We start from the raw sequence: 19,459 nt of genomic DNA on the forward strand, positions 1-19,459 counted from the left end.
TACGGAACAAAAGGCTTTTGTTGAAATGTACGTTGAAACCTCAGAGAGATGGTCAACATTATCAGTTGATTGAGTATTGTATGCATCTACGTCAAAAACAGAATTGTTTTATGTTTTAAAGCATGTTGTGGTTACATCCTTTAGGTTCTAAATGTATGCACTGAAATTAGATCTGTATTTTTTTTAACTATTGTCCGAAGCTGGTTCCTTTTCTTGCTTTGTATTTGGGAAGGGGGGGTGGGGGGGTGTGTGGACATTTGTTTGCATCTACTGTATCATCCTAGTTCTAATGAAAAATATTTGAACTATTTTTTTATTAGAACTAGTATCATCCATACAGTACATTTAAATGCTATGTTTATCTATTTGTTCTGAATCTCAATAAAAAAAAATATACAACTGAAAAGTCACTAAATACAAACTGAAAGTATAAATTGTAACTACAAGATTCCCATTTATGGTCTTTATAAGGCTTTTCCCACTTTGATGACACATTTGTGTAAAACACTGAGCTGTTTCATTTTTTACAATTATTTCTATACACTTTCATTTGGGCCTGCATATCACTAAGGCAATGTAGATGTGGGACCATGGATGCGATGCATAAATTGTAACAAAAATGCTGCACAAACTGACTTGCATGTTATAAACTGTCCATAAACACGTCTTTGACCAGGCCCGTTTACTGATTCTCAGTTTCTTCTGAATACAAATGATATGAAATACCGCTACACTGAGCATCTCAAACACAGCTTCTTTACACATGACTGTCCTGACAGCGTTTGGAAGGAAGGGAGATTAACTGTTATAAAAGATTGCACATGTAAACAACAGCATTCGAAAGAATTCACACACTACTGCATTTCCCGTAGAGTACCTCCCCGGTTATGTCTCTCATGAATTGATGCAAACCCGCTGGATACCAATGCAGAAGAAAGGGGAATCATTTGATACAGTTCATTAGGAAAGTATTCCCAGTTCATTACTCTTTACACAGCTTGTTACTGCCTTGTTCCAAAAAAAAAAGATTCTCCCCCAAAAACGTTTTTTTTTCAAATAAATAAATCACATGTACATACACATTCACAGCCTTTGCCATGAAAGGCACCCACACCTGTCTAATAAGGTCCTACAGTTGATGGTGCATATCAGAGCACAAACCAAGCATGAAGCTAGGGGGATTGTTGTGAGGCACAAATCGAAAGAAGGGTACAGAACATTTCTGCTGCTATGAAGGTCCCAATGAGCACAGTGGCCACCATCAACCGTAAGTGAAAGAAGTTCAGAACCACCACAACTCTGGCAGCTTTCTAAACAGTGATCACGTGAGAAGGGCCTAGTCAGGGAGGTCACCAATAACCCCATGGTCACACTGTCAGAGCTCCAGAGTTCCTCTGTGGAGAGTGGGGAACCTTCCAGAAGGACAACCAACTCTGAAGCAAGCCACCAATCAGATGGCCAGACAGAAGCCTCTTCTTGGTAAAAGGTGGGTGGCAGGCCGCCTAGAGGTCAGAAGGCCCACCCGAAGGACACTCAGACCATGACAGACCATGGTCTGATGAGACAAAGATTGAACTCTTTGGTGTCAACACCAGGAACTAGGAAACCAGTGAGGATAGAGGGAAAAATGAATGTGGGAATGTACAGTGACAACCCAGATGAAAACCTGCTCCAACGTGACCTTGACCTCCAACTGGGGTGACGGTTCATCTTTCAGCAGGACATCAACCCTAAGCACATAGCCAAGATATCAAAAAGTGCCATAAGGACAACTCTGTCAACGTCCTTGAATGGCCTAGCTGGAGCCCAGACTTGAATCCATTAATGCAGCTGTCACTTAAATTTAATAAGCAGGGTTTTTTTTGTTTTATTTCATCCAAAATAAAAATATACAATCAGAAAACAAAGACTGCAGTGTTTATAACAAGCGCATATGTTTCCTTCACAGTACAATGGAGGGAGAGGAGTGGTGCATGTGGAGAACCTGTGGCTGATTTAACAGGAAAGTCTCAAGGGCAGCGTGGGTCAAAGTTGCTTATCACTCAAGAAAAAACAGAAACTGAAGGGTTAAAAAAAATTGGGAAAAAAAGAAAAACCTACTTTCGTGAAAAAGTAACAACAATACAATTACATTCTACACAGGCTCTGCGGTGGGGGTGAGGGGCTGAGCAAATTGCTCATTTCATACACTGCCCACCTGGCCTGCACAGTTAAGGCAAATAAATGAGGGTTGGTTTTCCTCAACCACAAAACGTGGTATGGTCACTAGAAACAGAAAGGTGCAAGTCCAGTGTTGGCTGAAAATCTATTTTTTAGTTAGATATGTCAGTATTTGTTGATCCCAAATATCCGTACTCCATGAAACTGAGGCAACTTCGGGAGAAGCACGCTGAGGAGGGAGCTTGTGTTGATAAAGAAATGTACTGGATCATATTTTGTGTAGAAACTGGCGAGAATATACCTGCGGGGACAACAGAAATGTGACCATTAACATTAAGTAAACTTAACCAGTCTCTTAATCCAGTAAAAAATCTACCCTAACCCTAACTTCCAAACACACACTAAAACATTTCACTGGTTAGGAGTTTAAAAGATTGGCACTTTATTGATACAGTGGGTGACATTTTGCATTAAACGGACCAATTATTCATCTAAGAATTTGTAAAACTTTAAGTAGCCCAATGTAGCAGCTCAAATCTTGCTATCTACTAAAAGAAAAAACACACTTACAAAACAATCGGGGAGATTGTGAGGAATTTCCGAGAAGATGTGAACTGCACGCCGTAGTCTATCTGTTCCCAGTGTGTGAGTAGACGAGCTTTGCCTTGGTCTGGTGTCTCAAAAGGAGTTCCCTTCACTGTGTGTAGAAACAGGTACATCACCTGCAAAACAGAAGTGCACAGTTCAAATCAAATCATCACCAGGATGTCTTACTGAAATGTGTCGCTAAGTGACCATAATAACTGACCATGTTGTGGATGACATTGGTAAGGGTCCAGACAAGTGGCACTGTGAAGAACGGAATGCTGAGCAGGATAATGTGTAACACAACAGTCAGCAGAAGGTAAGTGAGCCATATTCCTCTGCTGTTCATCACCCGGGTGTTAGGGTTCACCTCGCTGTGAGCTACGCCCACATTCATCTTCAACACACACACACACACACACACACACACACACACACACACACACACACACACACACACACACACACACACACACACACACACACACAGGTGGAGGGGGGGGGGGAGTCGGGGAGAGAATGAACAGTTTAGACTTCTAAGAATAAAAAAATAAACAAATAAACCTTGTCTCATCATGTGTTGTTTAATTTTGTTAACTTCGGTTAGTAACAACAACATGAAAATAATTTAACTTGTAAAACATGAAACATAATATTTCACAGACATTGGAGCAAAAAAATAATAATAACATCCCATTGCGTGATCACTCTGCATTCTGGGAAATATTTAGTGTTATTAGAATCTCATCAAAACTGTTGTGGAAGTCTTGAAGGAAGGGCTGGCAACCGTACACCGTTTAGTACCTGTACAGTCTCTGACAGACTCCAATGACCCGGATGCCTGTGAACTTACACGGCTCTGTGGCGGAAGGCTCCGCCCGCCTGAGCTGTCTCGAGTCAGTCAACACGCGCTTCCCGTACTTTAAATGGCGACCGTTTAAGAATGTCTTTCGACTAAAATTAATGTACGGTAATGTCAAACGCCGATGCGTTTTTAACGACCATATCAGTAACCAAAACGTTCACACAGTGTCCGCTTTTATCATCAACATGAGCCCTAATATTCACGTCAGATAACACTCCTGCTAACACCGCATCGGCCCTAGCTAACATTTTTGCTGTATTCTAACAGGTTAGCGCGCTGATAACTGATTAAAAGTGACCGCACTCCTCATGGTAACGTGAGACATTACACCAAAAGCCGCAAGACACTTTGAACACTCGTGGCAGTGTTTCGTTGAATACATTTCACATTTGAAGGGAGCAAATTTTTACCTTCCTGTGTTGTCGTAGCTCACCAGGAAATCCCTCGTTTTCTCTTTAGCCACGCCCATGTTTGGTCCGAGAAGAAGAAGGGCTGGCCTATTTCCAAAGTTGCTGCTGCTGGCTGTTGCTGCTTGTGCCGCCGCAATGCTGCAGCAAAGTGTGTGTGTGTGTGTGTGTGTGTGTGTGTGTGTGTGTGTGTGTGTGTGTGTGTGTGTGTGTGTGTGTGTGTACATAAATCAACCACCACATGAAAATGTTCACCAAATTAAACCAGCTATCCTGAAATTTACTATGACTATCTACATTTCTGAATGTTACTACACTCCTGGGACAGCCTGTGCTGTGCTGTGTTTTTTTCTTTTTCTTTCTTGAATTGGTTGGGTGGGGGACTCCAAAACATTTGTGATGATGTATCACAAATGTATGTATGTATGTATGTATGTATGTATGTATGTATGTATGTATGTATTTATGTATGTATGTATGTATGTATGATAAAGATATGTTCCAAAAAACAAACAAAAACGACAACAAGAAGAACTGAGAAGGGATGACGTTTGCACTGGAAGGAAAAACAAAATCATGTATCATGTTATTATTGGCAGGCTGACCACAATGTTCCCTGTGGGTATACGCTTTGGAGAGCTTTGAAGAGAAATTTAACAAGGAAGTGGTGTCAAAGACACTAAGTCACTGTTTGTATCATGCGGATCAAATTATTTGCAAAAAAAAAAAAAACACAAATCAGAAACTCCTTTGTGCTTTGGTGTGCATAAATGCCATGAGCATTACTTTATGTGCTATTACATACATAAGAAGTTATAATAATACCTTTCTTTATTCTGAGCCTGTAAAGGTTAACCCAATTTCTTGGGAATGCTTTCATGTATTTTCCTTCAAATTAAATGTAACTTGATCATGGGTGTTTAATGTGACTCATATTCAATATTAAACTTAAACTAATTGGCAGATGTCACTGTGCCATCAAATAAGCCTTGTGTTAATCTTAACAAAAGCCTTACATCTTAAAAACAAAGTCATAATAGCTGCTTAACAATGAGAAATTTTTTAATTTAATTTTTTAAGTTTTTTTTTCACTGCGATAGGACTCTTTACTATTATTGACCAAAACAAGCTTGTGCTGAAGAAGCTTATGCTGAAAAAAAGGCATATTTTGTCCTCAATTGAGCAAATGCCCTTGTTGAAGACCCCAGGGATCTCAGAGCAGCACTTCCTTGTAAGTATGACACCTTCCTTTACGAATTACAACTGGACTGGCGTTGCATCATGAAACTACGAGCAGTGTTTAAAAAAACAAAACTCGTGTGACTTCATAAACAGATGGGCAGGAAGCAGACAGGAAGTTGTACATCACAGCCTACTGCAGGAATCTTTCAGGAAAGCACAGCTTCCTTTTCATCTCAAAGCACTTAATTTGATTTGGAAATTCAGTTGAAGGGTGAACAAACAACGAAGCAACAGTTCTCTGTTGGAAGGTAACTTCCTGACGCATCTTACAGGTAAGCAAGCTAACCACACAAACCACAACAGGTTTATTTTTTCATGAGGACTTTATTCATTTGTTTATATATTTTTAGGCAAAGATAAATAAAAAATAAATAGGAAATGATAAATATGTTTGAATAAATATGTTACTCATAAATTCCTTTTGGAAATACAATATGGGAAGAGCAAAAGCGTAAAATACTTTTACCAATATATATCAGCCACTCAAAGCTGTACTAGACTTTGATCAATGTGATCAAACGTATCATGATCTTGATAAAGTCACAGGTCAACATTGGCACATTGCAGTCCTACATGCATCTCTGATCCATGGTGACTGAGTGACCAGCCGGATCACCGACAGCAAAGACGCGAGCAGTGAGGATGGAGAAGGAGAACAGTCGGTCCAGTACGTAATGACAGAGCAGTTTCTCCTCCCAGCGAGGAACAGGCGTACCCATGTCATCACTTAGATCCTGTAGAATGAGAGGGAAAAAGAATATTTATTAATTATATTATTAATTTATACAGCGCTTCTCAAGGTACCCAAAGCACTTCAAATTGAACCCATTATTTATTCACACCATTGGTAGTACGCTACATGCCCTGGGGCAGACTGACGGAAGCATGAAAGCCACACTGCACCAAACGGCCCCTCCGACCACCAACATCGACTCACAATGTGGCAATGGGGGTTAAGTATCTTGCACAAGGACACAACGAAAGGTTGGGATGGAGTGGGATTTGAGCCACCAACCTTTTGATCATTGGACAACCTGCTCTACCTCCTGAGCTATCATGAGCTATATGCTATATGTTGAAAAAGATGATAAGAAATCACCTCTTTAAGTTCAACTAAAAACATGCTTTCAAGCTGAGACCTTACCTTGTGGTGAGTCTTGCCTGTCTTGGATTTTGCACATGTACTCATGTCTGTGTACAGTTTGTTCAAGGCTGACTGTGCTCTTCTGGCAAAGGCACTGCACTTCTGGATGGTGGAAACCCTCTTTATTTCAAAGATGTAGGTCGAGAGGACATCAAGCATCTTTTCAATACATGGCTGGAAGAGGAGAGAGCAGTGACAAACACATTTAATACCTACAAATAGTGGTCTAACATGGGCAGCACGTTCATATGCTGCACTAAATGTATATTTATTTTATTTTATTTTATTTTATTTTTATTGCTGGTTACCTCAGAATTTTGTTTTAGGGTCTCAGGGCTGCAGGTGTCTTTCGAATCCATCCAATGAAGTGATGTGGACATATCTGCCACGACGTTGGATCCGTTTCGTGCCTACAGACATTTTTTTTTTTTTTTTTTTTACTCAATTCTATATATCAACCACCTCCTATTGAAGCTTTGACTGAACAAGAAAAATATTGATCTTCTGCTGAGATTTTTCCTGAGCATGTTTAAGAGTTTTGAATGTATAATGTCTAAAATTAATTAAAAAAAATGAATTACATTGCTATAAATTTCTGAAACACATAATAACAATTCCAAATGAAATCTTACCGTCACTGACACCTTCCCTGCGACGCGATTGAGAGCCAGAGAGCTGCCGCGCACAAGCGCACATGGGTTGTGCAGAGGTGGCGCGGTGGGCGCGCAGGAGGTGGACGCAAAGAGCAAGAAAACGGCAGAAAAAGTGGAGAAGAAGAAATCCATGCTGGAGGTCTTGGTGAGTTATTGGCGTCCGGACTGAACTCCACTCGCTCCTTTTGAGTGTTTGCCTGTCTGTCTGAAGCACGCTGCTTTTAAAACCACGCAGAAGCATTGAGTCAGCTCAGGGTTTTCCCAGACCTGCGCGGGCATCCCTCAGGTGAGATTAGGTCATGTCCTAATCACGTCCAACAGGCACGATGACCCTAAAGTTCATGACTGAGCAGCATTGGCGATCGCGTCAAAGTTATACAGAAAAGTATAGTGGGAAAAGCCTCATCTGTATTAATCACAACAGCAGAAATGACAATTTTAAAGGTCGGTGTTGACTGCTGTTGATGTTACTGATGATATTACTTTTTTTTTTGAATGTGTTCTTTTGATCTAATCGTGGTATTTATAAGACAGCACGCATGGTGGTTTTTGCCCTTATTGTGTCCCGATAAACAACTGTTTAATTGCAAAATAAAATCAAGTGAACGATAGACGTTTTGTTCGTGAATCGGCGATTTGACAACATTTCCATCTTCGGCCACCCCCCACACAGCTAAAAGATAAAAAGGTGTGAAGTTGAAATTTAGACAAGAAGAATGAACGGAAAACATGTAACAAGCAATATTTGCTCATTCCTTCAACATTGGTATTTATGTTCAGTACTATTTTTAAATTTAACTGACCCAAACAGAAAAGTTGTTGTTGGAAACGTGGGCAACAACAATTGCCTTTATTTTTTTCTTGACTGACTCAAACAAAACAAACAAGCAAACAAAACAAATGACGGGTGAAATGTTAAATCATTGAAGGGACATCCAAATGCTTTCACGTTTATGGTGCAATAATTTTTAATTTAATGTATCAATAGCTCTTATTTAATTATTGGAACATTATTAGCTTTCAAAACAATTGATAATTGTAGAGAAAACAATAGAGAATTGTAATACATTTATTTATTTATTTATTTAATTTGGCAATCACATGTCATATAGAATCTAAATGTGAAAATGTTCCGCTCAAAAACCTCCAAAATCAAAAACTAGAAAATCAGCTTATACATTTCTGAAAGACTTAAATGCAGTGGGGTTTGAGATGTTTTCCTTACACGTTTGAACTCTAAACATGTTATCCATTTATTGGACAGTAATTTCTTGGGAACAGCCTTTATACAGGGATATCGTCGTCCCTCTCAGGCACCCAGACTTGCCGAAGGGAGGTCTCGTAGCCACAGACCTCCCATTTACAGATCTAATGAATAGATGGTCATTGTTTTGAGAGAACGTACACAGCTGGTCCCATGGGGAATTTTGTATGGGTATGATCACAAGGAATATATCATGTGTTGTATGGAGCTGCATACAAACCCTTTTTTCAGATTGACCTCACTGCTTTCTGACATGCTTTTTCTGTTTCCTTTGTTTGTCACAAGATGTTTCAGACACTACAGAGGGAATCTATAGATTTTATTAGTGGAGTCATAAACTAAAAAACAAACAGACAAACAAAAAAATCATATCGTAAATAATCAGAAACCTTTCAGACACAATACAAAGTATGGCATCACACTTACTGTTTAGATATAATGTAGAAAGATGTAATGATATGAGTGTCATATCATTATATCTTTATAATGATATAAATATACCTCATGATGAGGTATATTTTACGAGATCAGCCATGTATGGGTGTAAATCTTTAACACCACCGTCAACTCTCAAGTCCCAGTGTTGCTCTTGAACGCACCCTGCGTGCACCGGAAGTGCAAGTTTTGACGTCTGTTATTGTTGTGAATGAAGTTAGCATGGGCTGGTGAGATAAATCTTAAATTACGAAAAAGTCCGTTTGAATTTATCACTTGTGTTTTACACGTTTATTTGTAAAACAGGTAAGGCGTACATGAAGTAATTGGGAGAATTTGGTGGCTGAAATTGGAAGTGTTGCCCATATGTCTGGTTGCTGCTAAAACTAGCTATTGTTGCTAACGTTAAAGTGCACAATCTGAGACTAATAATGTAAAGACAGCGACACCAGCATAAATTAGCAACTAAACTTTTAGTGTCTGCGTTTTAGTTGCTTGCGCGTTCGGGCGTCTGCTAGCTGCAAGCTAAACTGCAAGCTAAGCTGCAGTTAGTTCAATCAAGATAATGCTGAGCCCTGAGATACTGACTGCCAACTTCCCTTGCTAGGCTGATGTAACTACGCCAATGATGAACTTTGACGGTCTCGATGCTGGGATGGGTGAGTACCCAGCCAGCCTTCACGGGACCATCGACACGGGCATGGAGCCCTCCATGGACCCCCACATGCTGCCAGGTGTGGACCTTGACCCGGAGGGGCTGGCTGTGACTGTCCCCGAATCGGTGCACCTGATGGAGGGAATGTTCTCCGAGCTACACAGTGTGGTTTCTGAAGTTGGCATCCCAGTAACGGCTACCCACTTTGACCTGCAGGAGGAAATTGTATGGATGGGAAACCACAGAGTAAGAGCCTTGATAATAATGCTAAAAAGTAATTAAAATTAATTAAATAGGCTTATTATCACAATTTGTTCACCCTTCCCCCTCTGTTTTTTCTTCTTCTTTTTTTCCTTTACTGTTCTCTTTAAGGGTCATGTAACCTCATTTTTTGGGACTACCATGGGTCGTTACTCCTCCTTTCAAGTGCATGCTACAGATGACATCAGACATATTCAGAGTTTGGAGACAGGCGTCCTGTTTCTCTCAAAGTCTAACCTCAAATGCAACACCCGCGGGGGGCTTGTTATGTTTGATTACCCGTAAGTAGCACACAATATTGATTGACATAGCCCCACACACCCCCATTTAAAAGATCCAATTTCTTTTTGACTCAGTCAAAGTTAAATGTTGAAATGTGCATTCCCAGGATGGAGGAAGGAGCAGACATGCATAGTCTTCTCATGACTGATAACAACACCTTGCTGATGGGTGGATTGCAAAACTATGCGGTCGAGCTTGACTTGAATACTGTTCAGGAAACTCAAAAGGTGACACGCTCAGCAACCATAGCTGTCTACATGCAGTGCTGGCCAATGTGGCATGAAATAACCCAAGTTCAAATGACGAGAGTTAACTTGTCTTGTGTTTCTGAAACAGTTCAATGTTGAGACACCTGGGGTGGCCATAATGCGTCAAACCAGTCGATTCTTCTTCTGTGGACACACTTCTGGCAAGGTAAGACGGACTTGATCACGAGTAGGTAAACGTAAAATGTGTTTGCAGCTAACACAGGCATTTGCCGCCTTTCGGAAACAGATCACTCTTCGAGACTTGCGCACCTTCAAGATGGAGCACGAGTTTGACGCATTCTCTGGGAGCCTCTCAGACTTTGATGTTCATGGAAATCTCCTGGCCGCATGTGGGTTCTCCAGCCGGGGTCTAAACGGGCTGGCGTGTGACCGATTCCTCATGGTGTACGACCTCCGCATGATGCGAGCTGTAACGCCGCTGCAGGTGCACGTGGACCCACTCTTCTTGCGCTTCATACCTACCTACACATCGCGTCTGGCAATCATCTCACAGACAGGTACCAGCCAGGGAAGAATGGTTTTACTTTTGTGCAACTTCTCTACTGATTTGCCTTTCAGATTTATTTCTTGGAATTGTAATTAAATAGTATGATTTATTTTTTCACTGTGTCATATGTAGGGCTGAGTAGGGCAGGGTTGGTTTAGTTCTTACAAAAGATCTGTTTTCACTCTAAAACTGTATTTGTAGTTCACAACATTTTTAATTGCTCGAGTGGGTATATTTGTAGACTTGCGAATTGTGGTACATTCAGTAAAATCTTTAATCTTGTTCTTAGTTTTGGAAGTGCTGCATAAGTGAATCCTTGCCAGGTGACAAACTCATGAACTACCCCAGTACGTAATTACATTGACTCTGATATCAGATATGTTCTAACAGAGGTTGTATTTTTTGTGGTTTGGAACAGATTGACTCAGGTAATCTGGTTAAAGACTAAAATGTCTTTTACCACAGCATTAACATTTATAGCATGAACCAACCTGCCATCTTGTGGGGCTTCTCTGGCTTTGATATTAGTTTAATTGGTAAAACAAAGAGGTCGGAAGATGTTCATTCTTTATCTCTGGACGTCAACTTGGTAATGAATTAGTTCTTTGTCCAGTCTTCAGACACCACCTTGTAGTTGTATGATTTAAGAAGTCCTTCTTCTCTCTCCAGGTCAGTGCCAGTTCTGTGAACCCACTGGTCTTGCTAATTTGGCCGATGTTTTCCACGTCAACACGGTGGGCCAGCTGCTCATGAGCTTCGACGTGTCGTCCAGCAAACAAGCCCTGGCCTTCGGCGACTCAGGGGGATGTGTGCACCTTTGGTCCGATGCTCCGGAGGTTTCTTTCAACGACTACTCGCGGGAGACTGAGTTCGCTCTGCCGTGCCTCGTGGACTCTCTTCCTCAGCTGGACTGGAACCACGACCTGCTGCCCCTCTCGCTTATCCCCATGCCGCTGACCAGCAGCGAGCTGCTGCTGTCTGACTGGTCTACCGCACTGGCCACACCCAGCCCCAGGTAACACACCCTGAGTGTAGTCCATGTCCAATTCCAATAAAAGAGGAAGCGCTTGGTGACATTATCAATTTTACTGCACGTGAATTTAAATCAAAGTTGTTTTATCGCCAGTGAAATTAATGAATCAAGTTCCGAGGGGTTAAACCGTAAAGATGGTTTAATTAATACGAGTAATTGAGTTGTTCCAAAAGAAATATGCTGAAAGACTTGCCATGAATAAATAAGTATAAGAGTATAACAATGCTGCTACATAGGCCTGTGGACTCCAAGCTTTTGTGCTGACAGAGAATTACTATATCCTCCTTTTATTTCATGGCACAATATCCTTACATGGTTGGAATTTCATCTTTACTTGGAACTAGAGAGCCACTCTCAAAATAGGGAAGCTGGAAATAATTTTGAGTCTTACCAACAAATGTCTACTATTGTCAACAAAGGAATTTGAGGACAATGACACGTGTGGGGTGACACCAGCCGTGTGTTTTTTATGAAGTGAGCACTGACATGCATGAAGTAAACATCTGACCTCATTCTGGTCACAAATGGAGATGTTCAATTTCTCTTTTCTATTGTATTAGTCAGTAAAATCTCCTGAATGAATGTCTGTGGTTTGCTTTACTTTTGCTTCACTCGTTAAAAAAAAGTGACTCCTCAGAGCCTTTTGAGCTATAACATACATGTTGGCTTTCTGATTTTAAAACCAAACTGCGTCCATTTAATGAATCTTCCATCTGTCTTTTCCAACAGACGAGCTCCTCCCGTTGAGCCAGAAATCTTGCGATCAATGAAAACTGTTGGATTCATTGGTTATGCAGCAAATCCTCGTACCCGCCCGAGAAACTTGGTATGTTAGATCATTTATGTTTTAAAAACATGGCCAAAACTCTTTTTTTTTTTTTTTCAATCTTACTTAATCTGTCTTTCATATGATGATCAAGCATAGATTGAATATTCCAGAATCTCTTTTTCTCTTTTCAGGTTCCTTACAAGCTTAAAGATGTTGAGCAAGATTATGACAATTACAACCAGGTCCCCGAGTCACCAATTGGTCGTGATGAAGAGCCACACCTCTATATGGTGCCGAAAAAATACAGAAAGGTATGTTCATAAGGAAATGTTCATTATCATCTCTATGGTACTACTCTTGTTGCTTTGTATGAATAATGATGTGTGAAATATGTGATGAAAATCTTCAATCAGGTCACAATAAAATACTCAAAACTCGGACTGGAGGACTTTGACTTCAAACATTACAACCGAACCCTGTTTGCGGGTCTGGAGCCTCACATCCCCAATGCCTACTGTAACTGCATGATCCAGGTATGATGGAGAATACAAATGTATTATTTAGCCATGGCTACTTCTGTTTCTCTCTGTTTCTCTCTGTTTCTTTCTGCATTTTTTGTATTTCCGTTTCTCCCCAACTGGTCAAAGCAGATGACGGCCCTCTGGAGTCTGGATCTGCTCTAGGTTTCTTCCCACTAGGGGTTTTTCCTGGCTACTGTTGCACCTTGCTTGCTCTGTTTGCCCATTTGGTTTTTTCCTCTGATTGTACAAAGCACTTTGAGACGCCTTTGGGCGCCTTTGGTTTGCTGCACAAATAAAAGTTGATGAAGTGGATTGACTTGTTTTTAATTCACAACATCACAGTACAGTTGCTCCCTTTTCCTTTGTGCTTGCTTGTTGTGTAGGTTCTATATTTCCTGGAGCCAATCCGCTGTCTCGTCCAGAATCATCTGTGCCAGAAGGAGTTCTGCTTGGCCTGTGAGCTCGGCTTCCTCTTCCACATGTTGGATTTGTCTCGTGGAGATCCCTGTCAGGTAATGCCCCCCCCACAAACATATTGCAATAAGCTTGTGATTGCTACCACTTGTGCGTCCAAATCGAAATCCTTTCTTGCCCCTGTCAAGGCCAGCAACTTCCTCCGAGCGTTTCGAACCATCCCTGAGGCCTCGGCGCTGGGTCTGATCCTGGCAGATTCTGACGAGCAGACTGGCAAAGCCAGATTGGGACGCTTAATCCAAAGCTGGAACCGCTTCATCCTCACGCAGCTACACCAGGAGACGCAGGAGCAGGAGGGTCCACAGGCCTACAGAGGAGCAAGCAGCAGGTCAGCCGGTTACAGCAATTGTGCGTCTAATCACATTAAGATGATTTCATCAAAAATGTGTCTGTCTTGCACCGATCAGTTCTTTGGGCTCCACTGGTGAGTCAGCCATTGGTAAACTATTTGGATGTGAAGTGGAGAACAGCAGCCTGTGTCGCTGTGGCAAGGAGACGGTGCGCTCCTCGCTCACACTACTCTTCACCATGCACTACCCTGAGGAGAGCTCTCAAGGTGAGCCAATGGAAGGTCTCAAGCCACAGAACACTGCACGGAAAAAGCTTCAGCTGCAATAATGCACAATATATTGCTGTTCCTCCTCCAGACAAAGTGATACAGGAATACAACTTTGCTGACATCTTGAAGAAGAGCATCTGTCTAGAGCAGAGCACCCAGGCGTGGTGCGAAAACTGTGAGAAGTATCAACCCACAGTGAGTTCAAGTTCAGCTCGATAAAAATAACTCACGGCATGTTTACTGTGTGAATGTTACCAAGCCTGTTCTTTTTTCCCCCTCCATGCCCCTTCAGGTGCAGACGAGAAACATTCGATGTCTGCCTGATGTTCTGGTTATCAACTGTGAAGTGAACAGCGCAAAAGAGGCAGAATTCTGGAAGGTCCAGGCAGAGGTAATACAACATTATGATGACTTTTTATCCTGTCTGCCAAGACCAGAGTACAAAAAGCTGAGCGGTGTTTTCTTCTTTCGCAGTATGCTTTCAACAAGGCCAAGCAGAAGGAGGCGATGGAACCTCCAAAAGCAAAAGAGCCGCCACCCATGCCCACCGAGTGGTGTTTGGAGTAAGATACGTTTATCAACATTAATAAACCTTTTGACTTTTTCACAGCAGCAATATTGATAAGAACCTTTTAAAACTTTGTGTCAGCTGACTATCTTGAGTCAAAATGATGAAAAAAGCTCTACTGGTAGGCCAAAGAAACAAGACACATTAAAGAAGCAGAAGAGCGGAGGGTGAGCAGAATGGGATCCAGAAGAATTAGAACAAACAGATGGGGAACTAAATGAGGCAAAAGCAGATGAAGAACAAGAAGCAGAAGTGTAATGGGAAATAGCAGTAGAAGAGAAAGCAAACGAAGAAAGGAAAGAGGAAGGGAAAAAAAGCAAAAGAAGAAGCTGGTGAGGATTAGGAAGGCCAATAAAACATATCGTCATATCATTTTTGTACCTTAATAGAAAAAAAAAAAAAATCTAAGATTTCCGAGACAGTCTAAGTCCATCCTGTTCATACTCCGAGAATGTGTTTACCCTGCTGTTCACAGCCTTCTGCAGAAACACTCGTTCTCAGCTTCACATGGTTGCTTTGTTGGTCTTCCACATTTAGGAGACAAAAACAAGGTGACAACATGACAAACAAATTAACAAACACCTGGCTGGCAGTGTTGCCGCTGACCGGGAGAAGGAATTAATGCGGTGTCCTGTTGTGAGCTGATTTTCAAAGATTTTTGCACATCCAAAAAATTGGATCAAGCTAAAGGAGAAGCGGGTACACTTTCTCTTTTTTGACACAGACAAGCGGCACATCATTGTTCGCAAATGGTCCTGGAATTCAGAATAATCACAGAACCTTTGAGGCAAAAACAGACAATATTGTTTCCTGCGTGAAGACGTCCTTTTTGTGACCAACTGATGGAGACACTTTTTTTCCCTTGAGCTCAAAAATTGGACGTACAGTTTTAAGCTTTGTAAATACTTTTTTCTCACACCTTTCCTGTTGGCATTGTGCGACTCTGCAGCGGGGAGGACATCTGCAGCATGGAGGGCTTCACCGTCGACACGCGGGTCGAGGATCTGCGACACGTCTGGATCCCCCTCACTCTCAAGATGTCCATCAGTAAGAGTCAGGGATTGGAGATCAGCAGCTGGCCCGAAGGAGAGGAGGTGAGAAGATCGACTCAGTGCAGAGAGAGAAACGGCACATTTTTAGTTCCAAGGTGCTTTTAATCAGGGAAATCCGCGTAATCATGTAACTCTCCTGCGATCAGTTGAGTGCAGCCGAGGAGGCAGATGGGGCTTCTCTCTACGACCTGGTGGTCACGGTGCCCCACGTGTTGGATGCACGTGCTGGGGGGAACCTGGTCGCACACATCAAAGTGGGGGAGACGTACCACCAGAGAAAAGAGGTGAGACGGAGCGCGGTGGGAGCGCGGCAGGCTGCAGTCTAGCGGTCAGAGTTTGTTTGACGCTTTATTCCACTTCCTTCTTCAGGGGGTCACGCACCAGCAGTGGTACCTCTTCAACGACTTCCTCATAGAGCCCATAGACAAGGTAACCATTACAACACAAGTGGCGTGGCGAGGTGCCGCGGTCGCTGTCGTATCAACGCGTTCACGCTGCTTCTGTTCTTCTCGCAGACTGAAGCCGCCCAGTTCGACGTGAGCTGGAAGGTGCCGGCCATCCTCTATTACGCCAAGAGAAACTACCACACCAGATACGACCTCCGCAGTAGGTTCTCACTCGTTCGCACAGTTCGTGTCTTTTCCCACTCGTTATCGTGGCCTCCGCTGATGCCTCCTCCTTTGTGCCTCAGTTAAAAACCCCATAGATGCCAGCGTGCTGCTGACCGAGGCCTCGCTGGCCCGCAAGCAGAGGAAGAGTCACGCTACCTTCATCCCCCTGATGGTCAGTGAAATGCCGCAGGCTGGAGACCTGGTGGGGCTGGACGCCGAGTTTGTCACGCTGAACCAGGTCAGTCAGGAAGGGTTGCCCCCACAACCCTTAGTTTAAACCGTTCAGCTTGTACATGTTTGGCTTATACAGGAGGTGCCACAAATGTATAGTGCGTTACAAATAAAATCTATAATTATTATTATTATTATTATTACTACTACTAATAATAATGATAGAAATACCTGAAAAGTTGTCTTGTAAACTATAGTCTTCTAATCAACTGTGTGCTTTTGCAGGAGGAGGCAGAACTTCGCAGTGATGGCACAAAGTCGACCATCAAGCCCAGTCAGATGTCTGTGGCAAGGATCACCTGCGTGAGGGGCCAGGGGACTAATGAGGGTGTTCCCTTCATCGATGACTACATCTCCACACAGGAGCAGGTAAGAGGGGCTGCAGAAAAGAGGCTACACATCGGTAGCGCAGGGCCACGGCAAGATGTTTGCTTGACCCGCACACATTTAGGCCACAATGCGAGACTTTTTCTCGTCGTCAAAGGAACCATGGTCAGCATTTAAATCTGCATCGTCAAGTGTCTTGTCATGAGATGGTCTTTACGAAACTAGTCCAAACCTCTTCCAAACGCTCCCCTCCTCCAGGTTGTTGACTACCTGACACAATATTCCGGGATCAAGCCAGGAGACCTGGATGCAAAGATATCCTCCAAGCACCTGACCACTCTGAAGTCCACATATTTGAAGTTGCGATTCCTTATCGACACAGGCGTTCGCTTTGTTGGCCACGGACTCCAGAAGGACTTCCGAGTTATAAATTTATTGGTGAGTTACTCTTTTTTTAACTTGACTTTACAGTGTAGGCTAGTGGACAGTTAATCCCACTGAAACAGCATTATCACTGACTTGTGTCTTTTGTTTTTTTTTAGGTCCTGAAAGACCAGGTGGTTGACACTGTCTACTTGTTTCATTTACCTCGCAAGAGGATGATTTCGCTCCGGTTTCTTGCCTGGTACTTTCTTGGTAAGTTATGCTGGCCATGATCTGAGGTGCGGCTCCCCACACAGTCAGTATGTAGCATATTGGTAACAATGTCTTCTGAACCCCCACGTGGCTGCTGTCCTATAGAATCAAGTTTCCTCCCCGTAATAGCGATCCAGACCGTTATGAGCGTAAAAAAAACAGTTTTTACTTTACTTCACTTGAACAATTTCTCCTGGATGTGAATTTCTCCTGGATATCCATGAAGTGTCTGTCTGTCTATCCAATGTCTGCTTTAGATATTGCATTATGGCCCTTGAAAGGTCCTGGAGTTAAATGCGTAGGAAGCCGTTGAAACCCGCCTGAGTGAGGAAAAAAACATGAATACAAGTGTATTGTTGTAAATCAGTGTCAGTTTGCCAATACAACACAGTGTCCCTTTTTTAATCACCACTGAGGTAATGGTTGCAATATCTTGTCAGATGTTCCCATTATGGGCTCCTCCGGGAATAGTGGAGGTGTTTTTCCATTTTTAACGTTCACACAATGGTGTCAAAATACTGACAATGTTGCCATGGAAATAATGACTACTTTTCCCTTTTGTCCTTTTCCTCTTGCTACTCCCAGACCTGAACATTCAGGGGGAAACCCACGACAGCATCGAGGACGCCCGCACTGCCCTGCAGCTGTACAGGAAGTACCTAGAGCTGAGCCGTGGAGGCGGGACAGATGAAGTGAGGAAGGTCTTGAAGGGACTCTACGAAAAAGGCCGGCAGCTGGATTGGAAAGTCCCCGAATCTGACACAGCAGATGGTCAAGGTAGCCCCAACTAGATGCAAGCCTAATGCTAATGAGGCGATCCTGAACTCCAGCCTCGGGGCTTCTTGTCAAACAGGTCGTTGTGTGACTAGTGTAAAAATATCCTGTCTTCCCTGCAGGTGCTGCAGTGTTTCCCTCTGTGATGGGGCTGTGAGCTGCTCTGGGAAACTTCTCACTGGAGGGTTTTGACCGATCACTGTCCAATTTGCATCAGCTTTTGTATTGTGGACAACACTGTGAAAGGTCACCATGGCCCTGAGCAGCTCTTTATGTTCATCATTTCAGTATGTCATCATTGTCAAGATTATTAGATCATGGAAAGTTCTGTGTATTTTAAGATATGTACCTGTTTTTTTTCTAAAAAAAAAAAAAAAAAAAAAGTGAAAATAAAAAAAATGTTTATTCTCCTAGACCATTTTTCCATTTTTGTAAATAAAGTTTTTAAGTACCCAGGATACATCGAGATCAGGAAACAGGATACACTGCATATCGAGTCTGTTCAAATTTGTAAGTTAAAATAAGTTTCACCAACATGTCAGTTCCTGTTGACTCCGGTGTCATTTGTCTCCTGAAGAGGTTCATAAATTCAATCATTAAAATGTTGAGAACAAAGAGTAGATCTTTTAAATCCCAGATTTTTTTTTTGGCCAGAAGAGTATAAATGAAAGTGAAAATGTCCTGCATAACGGGATTTTTTTTTATTTTTAAGTAATGGTAATGGTAGCCTTTTGTCTATCATGCTTAAAATTTCCAGCAAAATTTTATCCGACTTGGCACGTTTGCAGCAATCCTCGAGCAAAAACTTCCTCTTTGACTCATTTGCATACTCAAGTTTTCTTTGCATATAAATGTGTGGTGCTACAGGATGGATGTCATTTCCACATTTTTGTGGAAATGACTTACTTCTCACTCTTGACCTCTGACATTTCACAACCCCTGTATCTTCCCATTTTCCTACGTCATTTTACAGATTACAAGTTCTGTATGCATGTTGATTTTCTAAAAGCAAGCCTCATACTGTAAGAACTATAATCTATAAGAACTATACACACAAATGAAAAAAAACGAACAAATGTTATTTCTTCTCAAAATAGTATTTTGCTTTCAAATGACACAAACCAACCATATTCACATGAACCAGTTGAAAACTGATGCGCTCAATGTAAAACACTATGATGAATAAAAAACATCT

General features: G+C 42.1%; 2 protein-coding genes across 3 annotated transcripts; one reads left to right on the forward strand and one right to left on the reverse strand.

Annotated features, from left to right (window-relative positions):
* Positions 1 to 1,056: 1,056 nt before the first annotated feature.
* Positions 1,057 to 4,177, reverse strand: ormdl2 (ORMDL sphingolipid biosynthesis regulator 2). The gene is made up of 4 exons (XM_076041882.1): positions 4,021 to 4,177; positions 2,969 to 3,142; positions 2,731 to 2,882; positions 1,057 to 2,461 (listed from the first exon to the last, which is right to left on the reverse strand). The coding sequence occupies exons 2-4, from the start codon at positions 3,140 to 3,142 to the stop codon at positions 2,326 to 2,328; spliced, it is 462 nt and encodes a 153-aa protein (XP_075897997.1). The 5' UTR covers positions 4,021 to 4,177; the 3' UTR covers positions 1,057 to 2,325.
* Positions 4,178 to 8,842: 4,665 nt separating this feature from the next.
* On the forward strand, positions 8,843 to 18,785 carry pan2 (poly(A) specific ribonuclease subunit PAN2). 2 transcript variants are annotated; one of them, XM_076041926.1, is made up of 26 exons: positions 8,843 to 8,985; positions 9,363 to 9,656; positions 9,783 to 9,952; positions 10,060 to 10,180; positions 10,290 to 10,367; positions 10,449 to 10,719; positions 11,379 to 11,724; positions 12,472 to 12,568; positions 12,703 to 12,822; positions 12,925 to 13,044; positions 13,416 to 13,544; positions 13,635 to 13,834; positions 13,914 to 14,062; positions 14,154 to 14,260; positions 14,358 to 14,456; positions 14,540 to 14,628; positions 15,583 to 15,727; positions 15,832 to 15,969; positions 16,055 to 16,114; positions 16,201 to 16,291; positions 16,377 to 16,534; positions 16,753 to 16,896; positions 17,113 to 17,292; positions 17,397 to 17,490; positions 18,076 to 18,267; positions 18,387 to 18,784. In XM_076041926.1, exons 2-26 carry the CDS (start codon positions 9,381 to 9,383, stop codon positions 18,419 to 18,421), a joined length of 3,609 nt encoding a protein of 1,202 aa, XP_075898041.1. In that variant the 5' UTR covers positions 8,843 to 8,985; positions 9,363 to 9,380; the 3' UTR covers positions 18,422 to 18,784. The 2 variants fall into 2 exon arrangements, with proteins under 2 accessions (XP_075898041.1, XP_075898042.1); XM_076041927.1 differs by having other exon boundaries at positions 8,949 to 9,061; positions 18,387 to 18,785.
* The last annotated feature ends 674 nt before the right edge of the window (positions 18,786 to 19,459 follow it).

This window comes from Nelusetta ayraudi, unplaced genomic scaffold (assembly GCF_046127955.1).
Source record: "Nelusetta ayraudi isolate G7.1 ecotype Tasmania unplaced genomic scaffold, CSIRO-AGI_Nayr_v1 ptg000070l, whole genome shotgun sequence".
NCBI lineage: Eukaryota > Metazoa > Chordata > Actinopteri > Tetraodontiformes > Monacanthidae > Nelusetta > Nelusetta ayraudi.

What these genes read in the sequence shown, in the direction of transcription:
- pan2 (XM_076041926.1), top strand. Translation starts at nt 9,381, where the DNA reads ATGATGAACTTTGACGGTCTCGATGCTGGGATGGGTGAGTACCCAGCC. An exon ending in CCCTGAGGAGAGCTCTCAAG is followed by an intron (nt 14,063 to 14,153) that starts GTGAGCCAATGG and finishes TTCCTCCTCCAG; the next exon opens with ACAAAGTGATACAGGAATAC. An exon ending in CGTACCACCAGAGAAAAGAG is followed by an intron (nt 15,970 to 16,054) that starts GTGAGACGGAGC and finishes TTCCTTCTTCAG; the next exon opens with GGGGTCACGCACCAGCAGTG.
- ormdl2 (XM_076041882.1), bottom strand. Translation starts at nt 3,142, where the DNA reads ATGAATGTGGGCGTAGCTCACAGCGAGGTGAACCCTAACACCCGGGTG. An exon ending in CCAATGTCATCCACAACATG is followed by an intron (nt 2,883 to 2,968) that starts GTCAGTTATTAT and finishes TCTGTTTTGCAG; the next exon opens with GTGATGTACCTGTTTCTACA. An exon ending in ACAATCTCCCCGATTGTTTT is followed by an intron (nt 2,462 to 2,730) that starts GTAAGTGTGTTT and finishes TTGTCCCCGCAG; the next exon opens with GTATATTCTCGCCAGTTTCT.